Source organism: Notolepis coatsorum, assembly GCF_963971535.1.
Source record: "Notolepis coatsorum genome assembly, chromosome: 6".
Taxonomy (NCBI): domain Eukaryota; kingdom Metazoa; phylum Chordata; class Actinopteri; order Aulopiformes; family Paralepididae; genus Notolepis; species Notolepis coatsorum.
In genome coordinates, this window is record NC_140170.1 from 174,461,177 (window position 1) to 174,474,008 (window position 12,832).

At 40.8% G+C, this 12,832-nt stretch overlaps 1 protein-coding gene across 2 annotated transcripts in view; it reads left to right on the forward strand.

Annotated features, from left to right (window-relative positions):
* ippk (inositol 1,3,4,5,6-pentakisphosphate 2-kinase) overlaps positions 1-12,832 on the forward strand; it is a 62,006-nt gene that overhangs the window by 13,688 nt on the left and 35,486 nt on the right. For both annotated transcript variants that reach the window (XM_084316490.1, XM_084316491.1), the window contains exon 4: positions 6,591-6,657. In XM_084316490.1, coding sequence (XP_084172616.1) covers positions 6,591-6,657 — 67 coding nt within the window. The remainder of the gene's footprint in view (positions 1-6,590; positions 6,658-12,832) is intronic.

The window sequence follows — 12,832 nt, forward strand, 5'->3', positions numbered from 1 at the left end:
TTTGGGTAGGGCGTTCCACATTGATGTGGCATAATTGCGAAACGTGTTTAGTCCCTTATTTGAGCCGAATCTGGGTTTGACATGATTTGTGGAGCTCCCTCTGGTGTTGTGATCGTGGTATTCACTGACCTTTGGGAAGTATTTTGACATGTACATGGGTACCTTGGTCGTGTAGTGTATCTTGTAGACCAGGCCCATTGCAAGTTGTTGTACTCTGTCGTCTACTCTAAGCCATCCTAGGTTGTCGAAGTGGGCAGGGGTGAGGTGGGTTCTAGGAGTAAGGTCAAGCAGTAGTCTGACCAGTTTGTTTTGAGATGTTTGTAATTTTGTTTTTAGCGCCTTTGAGGTGCTTTGGTACCATGAGGTGCAAGCATAGTCGTAGTACCCCTGAATGAGTGCTCCTGCCAGAGTCTTCAGGGTGTTCTTGTTTACCAGAGAGGAGATCCGGTACAAGAATCGAGTTCGTTGGTTGACTTTTTTTATTACATTGGATGCCATTTTGTCACAGGAGAGATTAGCCTCTAGGATGGACCCCAGGTAGGTAATTTCATCTTTCCTTGTGACAATATTGTCACCCACTGTAACTGAGAAGCCGTCGGTCTTGCTGAGTTTGTTATTTGAACCGAAGAGAATGGACTCTGTTTTGCCCATGTGTAATGATAGTTTGTTATCAGCGAGCCATATGCAGATTCTGCCTAGTTCCGAGCTGAGGGTTTTTTCAACCTGTAACTTGTTCTTGTCAGAGACCAGCAGGGCTGAGTCGTCCGCAAACAGGAACAAGTTGCAGTCACAAGCAAAAGTGGTTACCTGTGTTGAACTGGTAATTAATGGGAAACACTGGACTGTTTGCAGTTTATTCCATGAGCTAGGGGCATCATAGCAAAATGCAGATTTACCCTGTTCCGAACAAACTCGGGGGACCTTAACTCTTTGGACGCCAGACCCGAGGATAGTCAGGTTATCTCGCCAACCGTTCAGCGCCAGACCCGAGTATAGTCGGGTTTTCATCGTTTATTTATTTTTATTTTATATTTCCATTCATTACAGCCACACGGACTCTGGGTTAACATGGGGAATCATCCTGAGATTGCCAAAGTGCAATACCGGCCGCATCCACCCAGGTGGCAGTATCGAGCACCCTTTTGAAACATTATATCTTGGCCTGTGTGTCGATCAAATGTCTCCGGGCTCACTTTGTCGGGTGAGGCGGGCGGGTATCCCGATCACATTGAGAAGCGTCCAATGCATCTGTTGTGGTGGATTATGTTGGTGACATGATGGACACCGGTACTTGGACTCGTGATCAGACAATTGCAATATTCTTTTTGGGGTACCTCCTAGTGAAGGTAAGGATTAAATTATATCAATCCTGCTTTGAGCCAACCATGATTTCACCTCGATCGCAACGTGTGTGTAACGTTACTCCACAACGTATGCCGTTGGTGACGATCAAAGCATCAAAAAACGACCCCCCCCATTCATGCATTCATGATGAAACATAATACCGATTATATATATTTAATTTGGAAATAGTAGCGTGTCCAGGCGAGAAACGGCAACGCTTTTAGTGAAATTCACGTTTTGCTGCATATCGTCGTTTTCTGGGATTAGACAGGATCACTCTAAAACTATACTCATATTCACCACGGTATAACACGCAAACATATTGACGAAAACATTTATTCTTTTTCACATATTGAACGAAAGATAGGTGATGTCAAATGGGCCAATGGGCCATACTATTGTATCCATAGCTAAAATATAGAATATATATATAGCCCTGCAAACACAGCCACTTATTCCTATCTTTTAGAGCGTTGGCGTGGTAGGAACAAAGATGCTCTAGGCTTCTGGCGCTGATTGAGTTAAGGACCAGTTAAGTTGAGTTAAGGCCAGTCACTAGAACGGGTTCCATAGGTACCAAAATCCCATTCCAATAATGATGTAGTATATTGGAGGTAGGGCTGGGCGATATGGCCTCTAAATGATATCGCGATATTTTTTGGCTATATCACGATACACGATATATATCGCAATATTCTGGCATTTCCTCTAAAGCACTTAAACATGCTTGATTTAACCCTTTGATGCATACAGTCACGCCAATATGATGATTATAATAGTCCCTGCAACATATGTTTGCATTAAACCATGAAGATGCTTTCAAAAATAATTAAATGAAATGTTTCAAAAAATATACTAAGAGTAGTTTACTGACGCACTAATAAAAAAAAAGATATAAAAATAAATTAATAACAAAAATATTAAATCTACTGTAAGACCATTTATATAAAAACTCTTAAGTGCCTAAGACTTTTGCACAGTACTGTGTTTTCTATCCACTTTAGCCAAAAACACATGCACACTTTATATATACACACTACTGTGAGAAAATAATAATCACACACAAAGGGATAATGGCTTATTGCAGACTTACTGATTTCAGATAATGAAATTAAATGTTTATCATCAACTATCCAGTTAGTATTTATAGTGTAACGTTTGGCTACTTTTAATAATTGAACGTAGAGGGAGAGAGAGCGTGATGTTTGAGCGTCCTATGTTGCCGTAGTTGATGATGTCACACCAGGATGTCATTGTCAACACACAGAGCTGGAACCTGGAGCAGCCAGATGGATAAAGCGATATAAAGAAACGAATAGCCAATAAATGTGAAGTTATCTTTGAACCTCTGTTGTCAAGCCTTGTCTATATAGCCTCCCCCCTTTCATCACTAATGGAACTGGTGCCGCGGAGTCATGTTAGTTAGCTTAGCGGCTAACGTTAGCTTGTTGCTCACGTCAATTAAATTCAATTGCATGTCATTGAATGTCCACGTTGGTCTGTGTCTAATGAAATGACAATGGCTTGTTATTGAAGGTCCGTGTCTATAATGAAATGAGAGGAAAGCGCTGTGCTAAAGCAAGGCTCATCTCATTAGAAACTGACGTGACAACATATACTCGATGTTCACGATATAGTAATTTACTACATCTCATGTAGAACAAGCTGCGATACATCGAGTATACTCAATATATCGCCCAGCCCTACAAGGAGGTAGCTTACCAATAAGGGCCTTAAAAATGAACAAATACCAGTGTTTGTTGCGCCTCCATCAGCGAGGACCAACCAACCTTCTCATGAAGGACACAGTGATGAGTGTCGTATCTATCATCATTAGTGATGCATCTGAGGGCAGAGTGATATACAGAGTCCAACGATTTAAGGGTTGAGGCCGCAGCGCAGCATGCCTATAAATGACATCACCATAGTCCAGGACTGATAAGAAAACTGCTTCGACAACTCTCTTCCTACTAGTCAAAGGAAAGCTGGTTCTGTTTCTGTATAGGAAGCATAATAATTAGTGATGCACGATATATCGGCCGATATGGCCGTTTTTTTTTTTACACATTGGTATCGGTCCGATATCAAGATGGGGCCGATATGGGCTAATCTTATCTTTTTTTTAAATTTTTTTTTAACATATTTTGACCTTAAATAGTTTCGAAATATCTGTCATTTCTGAAAATAAGTTACAAAAGTAAAAAAAAAAAAATGCGTTTTGGAAAATAGCTCTTTATTTGATTACCGCGGCGGCTCGCGACCCTCCTGTGGCTCGCGACCCCCCTGTGGCTCGCGACCCCGACTTTGGGAACCCCTGATCTAATGAACACACTAGACAAATATCAAGATGTATCCATCAGTGGACCAATTGCATGCTTTTGCAGAGGACAAGAAGCTTTCAGTCGACTCCTTCAGACATTAAGCACCCCCACAGCCCAAATGGAATGATAAAAAAAAAAAATTAAATGTAAAAGAAATTATACTATAGTCGGCCATCCAAATCCTTAGTTGTATGGCTATGTGTCTAATACGCCCGTCGCTTATCAATGACTTGCTTCCAGTCAACATTGTCGAAACGGATTGTTTTTTAATCTGTACATTTCCGTTTTATACCATTTTGAAAAACGCTTTTTTTTTTTTTTTTTTTTTTTTTTTTTTTTGAAAAAAAATTGATTCTGCAGGAATCGCTTTTTACTGGAATACACAAAAACGTTGTCATTTTTCGGCCTATTTATGAATCGTTTTAAAATAAACGCTAGATTATCGATAGTATGTGTATTTATGCAGAGCTTACTTATGCAAAGCGGCACGGTGGTGTAGTGGTTAACACTGTCGCCTCACAGCAAGAAGGTCCAGGGTTCGATTCCCGCTTGGGGACCAGGTTTCCATGATGCCAGGTACCCAGGTGGGGTATCTCCCAGGCCTTTCTGTGTGGAGTTTGCATGTTCTTCCCGTGCTCGCAAGGGTTTCCCCCCGATAAGATAAACCCAATGGAAAAACATGCACAACAACAGATCGCTAACGCTGTGGCGTCCTTGACGAAGACTGACAGGAGCACTTGGATTGGTCCCCTGGCGCGGCTCACGTTGACCCCCGTCTGCTCCCGGCTGCCCTTGGGGGGGAAGGACGACGGGATGGGTTAATCGCATCGGCGATCCTAAAAAGACAATGCATGCATGCGTGTTCTGGTGTGTGTGCTAAACTAACCGCTGTGTGTACCACTAAAACATTGAGTGTCGTTGCATGCCGAATAAAGACCTCTGCAACAGGTCCTGCATTATGAGAAACGGGCTGAAAAATCAATAATCTCATTTCCTGATCAGCACACACACACACACACACACACATACACGGGACACGTTGATATATCTGTGAAAAAAGCTCTGATTATCCCAAGCAGGGCTGTACGCTAAGCTTTTTCACTAGGGGCACACTTGCCCCTAAATGAGAAATTTGGGGGCAAAGAATATTTTTTAGGGGCACATTTTTAAATAACTATTTTACCATTATAGTGGGGCTGGGCGTTATGGCCTCTAAATGATATTGCGATTTTTTTTGGCCATATCACGATACACGATATATATCGCAATATTTTGACATTTCCTCTAAAGCACTTAAAAATGCTTGATTTAACCCTTTGATGCATACAGTCACGCCAATATGATGATTATAATAAGTCCCTGCAACATATGTTTGCATTATTAAACCATGAAGATGTTTTAAAAAATAAGAGTAGTCTACTGACACACTAATAAAAAATGTATTTACATCTAAGACCATTTATATAAACTTTTGGGTGCCTTTTTTTTGCACAGTACTGTGTTTTCTATCCACTTTAGCCAAACACACACACACACACACACACACACATATATATATATATATACACACACACTACTGTGAGAAAATAATAATCACACACACAAAGGGATAATGGCTTATAGCAGACTTAATGATTTTAGAATATTTCAGATAATGAAATTAAATGTTTTTATCCAGTTAGTATTTATACTGTCTGTAACATTTGGCTACTTTAAATCATTGAATGTAGAGAGCTGTACTGTATTGTACCCATTCTGCAATCTGTTAATAAAGTTTTCAATCAATCAGAGCGAGAGAGAGAGGGGGCGAGAACGAATGAGAGCCAGCCCCCCCCCCCCGGGTTTTGTTCTAGGTTCGCGTTTTGATCGTCTAAGCTGCCGTAGGTGATGACGTCACACTCTAATGTAAACAGGAAGCGTTTAACAGACGGAGATGGAAAGTGGATGATATACAGTAACAGAAACGAATAACAATAAATATGAAGTTATGTTTAAACTTCTGTTGTCAAGCGTTGTCAATATAACCCACCCCCTTTCCTCCCGAATGGAACTAGTGTTGTGGAGTCCGCTTTGACTGGTGTCCAGGGTTAGCAGCAGCTAACGCTAGTTAGCTTAGCATAATCCTAATGGATACCGTGGATAGCAGCTAACGTTAGCCCATTGCTCGTGTCAATCAAATTGCATGTTATTAAAGGTCCGCGCTGGTCTGTCTAATGAAATTACAACCGCAACATTATGCCCTGGTTGTAGGCTAATGTTTTATCTAATTTGTATGGATTAATTTAGGAGTGAAATGCGAATGAAGGGTTGCAATCACTACTCGCAAGCTTGCCCCCAGATGATATTTTCCACTCGCACCGGCCAGATTAGGGGGCAATTTGCGACGAGATGATCGCAGTGTACAGCCCTGCCAAGACTGGTAAAATAGATTCCTTACCTCAGATCAGATGTTCTCCAAAAAGATTATTCCAATTGCTGATCGCCATTCCAAATATCGATCGCATTTATTGATCCAACGCTGGGTACTGGAAACGCCTATTCCACGCTGTTCTGAGGGTCGGCGATGACTGCAGTAGGCTCGGGTTACATGCCTGACTAAAATGTGGATTCCGGACTTTCTTTTCCCCATGCGTTTTTTATTCAATCCAATCCAAAGGGTGCATTACCATCCAGGAGACGATAGGGGGCGGTATTTTCCTTGTTCAAACTCAGACAGAGTCCCAGTGGTAACGTGAGGCTAGATTGATGAAAAATGAATGGAAATCGCTAATAATAATAAAAAAGATTAATAACGAGATTTCTTGTCGTTGGCACTCAACGCATTGCATGAACTAATGAGATTTCTCGTTGTTGGCACTCAAAGTGTTAATGAAACAGTTTGTAACCGTTTTTTGTTCTTTTCCCCTCCCTTCTTTTCATCACCAGGAAGTTGTCAAACTACCACTGGACTTTGTGAGGCAACTGTCGATGAAGGTTCAACACGAAAGACCAGGTAGGCTGCTTTTAGTTTGACCTCACATTCTAATAAAGGTTCAACACAAACCATCATATTCTAATAAAGGTTCAACATGAATCATCATATTCTAATAAAGATTCAACGTGAATCATATTCTAGAAGTCCTCCATTCTGTATTAGACAGTACTACAGTAGTAGCCATGGTAGAGGTCCTCCATCCTACATGTATCCTACATTAGTACTACAGTAGTAGATGTAGTGGAATTGTATGCCCCCCCTCCCATTCTTGTTATCCCCCCACACCTCCTATAGGCAGCCTATTGTTCTCCAATAATCAGTTTCTGTCTACCCTTCTCCATTGATCAACCCTTTTGTTCCCCATCAGTCTTGCTGTCTCCCATGATAAACCAATCACAAATCTCTTGTCCACACAGAGCCCTGCGCCTTTCGTTGTCATGTATAAAGGTCAAGGTATTCCATGTCTCTAGGACGTGGGTTCACAAACCTTTTTATACCACGACCCCATTTTATTTAGGATTTTCTTTGGCGACCCCACACTTAATGTATTGCTTAATTTCAACGTGGAAATAAGGAATATCAAAATAAAATCACACGTTGAACTTGATCATGCATATTTATTAGAAAATGAAATTACAGCACTATCATCAATTAAATTAATGAATATTATCAACAAAAGCAACGGTTTGTTTCTGTATACACATTTATAAAATGAGGCATATTTAGCCAAAATATGTTGCCAGAACATAAAAAAGAAAATGCGTTCACATGCGCTTTGGTGGAGGCGGAGATCCGCTTCTACTCTGAGGCGAGATCTGTATTTATTTTTTATATTTCTGGCCTCAGAGGTATGTTGATGCGAAGGGGACACGCTTTCTCAGCGCAGCATTACACAACACTGGGTACTCGTTCCGGATTGATATCTGCCTGCTGCGTCATGCGTAATGAATGGAGCTTTGATCCAGTTGTCCAAATTGTCCACGCTCTCTCTCCGAAATTGTTCAATGAGCCCTTCTAGTGGCTACAGATGATGGGCTTCAAATGATTTTTTTACAACATTCTGTTCCTACAAAAAGCCATCAAGCAGAGTAAATGACCCCAAATCTCCGCTGATTATCCTAGAGTGCCACTAACAGAGTTTCTTAATCCAGCTCTCTATTTTAGCTGCGCATCCAAACAGGTCTGTGTCCCGATCTTGTAGTCCCAGATTCAACCTAGAACCTTTGGCTAGAAATGCCAGCCATTCATTATCGGCCAATGGGTTGTTTTTGTCTGCAAGTAAAATCCACGCTTCTTCTCTTGAGTTCAAAAAGGCGATTTAATACTCTGCCTTGAGATAGCCACCAGTGTGGTATAGCAGCTGGTTATGCGCAGAGCCCATTTCATCGCGGGCAACCGGCACCGCTTCTGACAACTAACCTATCCATTGCGAGTCCAGATTACACAAAAGACCAGACGTGGCCTCTGCCATTAAAAATGTGCAGGATGTAGTGAGATGTGTATTGCAATACTGTGTCGGCCTCCGTTGATTAAGGGGCGAGTGGCAAATACACACAGCTGCCAGGTGGAAAACTCAATTTTTATTTATTTTTTACATTTTAAAGTTAAATGCATCAATCTGGTGCACTTTGAGAGCAAAATAAAGAGGCTAGATCTATGATGATCTTTGTGCTCAAAACACAAAATCGACTAGACTAGATCATGAGCTTCCATTCAAACTGACTCGCGTGAAACTTCCTCTGCATACGGTACTCATGGGTCCTAGTGTCCCCCAGTTTACACTATATGTTATGTGTGCACATGCATTTTATATGTTAATAAAATTGCATTTATCTATAGTCCTAATTCTGTCACTGTTTGATGTCACAAAGAAGGGTGGATCCGAAAGCTACATTTGTAACGGGTGATTAAAAAGTCAACAAATAATTAATTGTAACTGTATTAGACATTTGAATGGTCTTCACTTTAGATTAGGGCACACAATAACATCTGCAAATGATTTATAGATCTTTTAAGAATGTTTTACAAATCATTTGTTGAACATGAACAAATAAATGGAGGTATAGTCATTTTTTCATATCCACAATGTTGATAATGAGTTATAAATAATGTATAACTCATTTGTAAATGTTATATAAATATAGTTATAAATGATTTAATAATAATTTACAAATGTATATAAATGGTTTGTTCATGATTAGTTCATTATCTACAAATACCTTATAAAGGTCTTATAACTAGGGCGGTCGGGTGCCATAGCGGAGATTGCGTTCGTCACCAACGCCGGAGACGCTGGATTCGCCTGTTCGAATCCAGCTCCCGGCGTTGTCACCAGCTTGGCTGGCCGTTCACACTAATACAATTGGCAGTATTAGATGGTGGGAAAGCTGGAGGGGTGGGTCTGTGTTGTTGTAAACAGCGACTCCTACAGTTCGGTCGGGGCGCCTGCTCAGCGCGGATAGGATTTAAGGGGGGTAGTGTGATCCTTCCACACGTTACACCCTCTCAGTGAGAGTCCGCGCTGCCAGGTGAAAAGAAGCGGTTGATTGGCTAGACGTGTGTCGGAGGAAGCACGTGATCGTGATAGCCTCCACTCTCCCAGACCGACTGTGGGGGGTAAGTGCGCAGCGACCAGGAAGGGGATTGGGAATTGGCATAACGACTAACATTGGGATGGGAGAAAATCTGAGGAAAAAGGAGGGGGAAAAAGATCAATAAAAAAAATTAAAATAAACGTCTTATAACTGAGTGTTATTATAAAGTGTTACCGTTATTTATTACACATAGAAGTCCTCCATCCTGCATGTATCCTACATTAGTAGCCATGGTAGAGGTCCTCCATCCTGTATCAAACATTGAACAGAAAATACAAAGGTGTCTGTTTAGAATGTGTATGTTAGAAAAGGTCTATAGCTGAGCTGAGTCGATGTAGTCTTGGAGTACTGTGTTTTCAACAACAAAATAAATTATATTAAATTGCAATTGCATATTAAAAAAAGTCCTGATTATTGGTTACTGATTCTTACAGCCTTGGAATGTAATTAATTGGCCGTTGTTATAGTATAGTCGCTCTGCGCCCTTCCACTCCCTTCCACTCCGTGACTCAATAAAAAAATTCTCCCGTCTTGTCCCAGCAGCACAAATGCTGTCATATTTACACCAACAACCATTAATGTTAAAACCACTTGCCAGCATATATTTATCTATGGATATGTTACAGTAGCTTGGTGTAAGTAAGTTGGATGCCTTGTTGGTTTAGTTAACACAGGACTCTCTAAAGACAACGTATCTCATGTATAAACCCACCCGTACCGCGACCTGATTGGATGCACGACGTGGTGGTCGACACAGTATCCTGCTCCTGCCCCGCGGCTTTGTGACGCAAATTCCCGCAATACTGCGCTAGTGTATAATTATCCTAATGATTGACACGTCCAACTTCACCAAACTGGTTTTGTGGTTGGTGGTTTGGTGTAGTGACTGGAGTTGATGATGTTTGTCTATAATTCCATCTGCTTCCCACAGAGTTGTACCCTTCCCTTCCTGCTGACTTGTTGTACACAACTTGTAAGTGGCTTTGGATAAAAGCGTCGGCTAAATGACTAACTAAAACCTGAATGCTCAGCTGGGCTTTGACCTGGGAGGGTTGTTACCGTGGGAGCATGGCAGGGCTTTCCCAAGGATCTTCAAACAATATGGTGCAGAGTCACAACTAGGGGGTCGACCCGTCTGGGAGGCCAAAATCATTTTCAATAAAGAAAGCCATTTGCTGTAATTTCCTGTAACTTAGAAACATTAAGTACGGTTGCACAGGAAAACACACAGGGGAGGAAACTAACTTTTTGGCTTACCAGCCAACTGGCGAGTATATGATTTTTTTTTACCAGCCAAACTGTTTTTTTTACCAGCCATGAATAAATCGCTAATTGTGATAATTACTTCTTTGTATGTCTTCGTCTAAATTGATTTTCAATCATAGTAATAATCACACCGTGTCTCTACTCTTTATTTATTACCATAAAACATTAATAAGTGTCTCTACGCTTCACAATATTAGCATAAAACATATATTAATCACACCGTCTCTACTCTTCAAAATATTAGGATATCACATATTAACAGGCTGCTTTTGTATATAAGAATTTGTTCTTAATTGCTTGACTGGATAAATAAAGGTTAAATAAAAATAAAATAAAATTAACATGAAAGAGGGAACTATTCTGGACTGGGTTGGGCTGAACTGGGCAGTGAAAGATGCTGGGCTGGACTGGGTTGGGCAGGGAAAGTTGGTCTGGGTTGGACTGGGTTGGGCTAGACTGGGCTGGGCAGTGAAAGAACCAAGCATTTCACTGTAATGTAATAGCTAAATAAAACTACTTGAACTTGACTTGTTACATTTGCACTCTGGTTGGATGCCAAACGTATTCTGGTTGTACTGTACTTGTGCTGCATGATGACAATACATTAGAATCGAATCTCATGTCAACGCTAGGGGTTCAGCAGGTGTATTCTGAATGACAAGTATGACAACATCACCGTTGTGAAGGGCATATGGGTGAGTGGTGATATGGGGGGAAACCCGGTAATAATTCGGTAATAATAAAATGTCACTCGGCTGCATTTAAGCAAAGCTGCTCAGTCCACTATGTTGAACGCGCGTTATGGTAGCTTGTTATATGCTAGGTAGCTAGCCGGCTAATGCTGGTTGACTTGTCATTCTCATCCGACTCGAAGGAGACTCATCGCATGCTGTTTGCCCCCATGTCAGACGGCACTGATATCCGAAAGCGACGACTCTACATGCAATTATTTTCATCCACTGTTTTTGTCTACGTTGTCAAGCCGGTGACAGGAGTCTGTAGGGCCGCACGCAGTGGTCTATCCACTTCCCCTAGATGGGCGGCATCTTCTAGAAAACGAGTGTTCATTGGAGGAGCTTGGAGCGCAACGATGATGTTCACTGGTTATGGATTATTATGAGGCGCAAATGGGAGGAATCATACGGGGGGAGTCAGAGTTCAGCTTGTGCCAGTGAGCGAATCAGCAGATTGCAGAATGATTTTTTTGTTTTGTTTACTACTCGCCAGTGTGGCGAGTGCTCTTCATGAATCACTCGCCAAACATAAAGAATACTCTCATTTGGCGAGTAAAATGACCTAATTTCCTCCCCTGCATACACAGTGTGGAACAGAGGACTGAGCATCACGTATTAGACAAGGATGCATCTGTTTCTAAACCCCAAGCTTAAAACAAAACAAGGACTCACCGAATGTTTGTTGAGTATCTTATAGTAGTGATCTCAGTTCTGAAACAGAATGTGTCCTTACACTAGGGCTTTTTGGCAGTTGAAGCTTCGGGCTGACTTTGGTCAACTTTTTTTTTTTTTTTTTTAATGTGCTCTATAAATAAAGTGGATTGGATTAATTAATTAAATGAATGGGTCGGGAGCTGCGCTGCTCTCCGTTACGCAGCCAACAACATTACATAACATAATTATGTTGCAACCTTAGTCTATAAAGCAAACAATTATATAAATATTTATATGTAGTTAATAGAGACAAAGACACTTACAGTTTACAGACACTCAGTGCTGTAAAGTTTAAAACCTTTTTAAATCTTAGAAAATGAAACACTTTGCTTTCACAAAATATTGTAAGCCGTCATTTGAGGCTTTATAAAAGCAGCACAATGAACTAGGGGTGGGGGAAAAAATGTATACGTAGTAGTATCGCGATACTTTGCGTGGCGATACTGTATCGATACAGGGACGCCAAGTATTGATATTTGATTATTCATAAATTTTTTTTTTCTTTTTTTGTATAAGGAAGTTGCATTGTTCATTTCAATACCTGTAATAGTACAGTAGTCCACGCACGCGCACACACATGTGCATTCAGTTAAGTTGGAATATGAAAGTTCAGTTTGTCAGGTACATGCAACACAGATTACAGTGTTTACATCTGTCTGCTTGAGAAAATACCATGTTCTGCAATAAAAACGATTTAAGTGAGATTAACAGACTGTCACTGAACTTTATTTTATTAGATAAAACATGTTGACAAAGTTTTACTTTGCAGTTGAAAAAAGGTAATAAATTAAATTTGATATATCGCAATACTCAGCGTATCGGGATATATTTAGTATCGCGATACTATCGTATTGTGACGCAAGTATCGCGATAGTATCGTAGCGT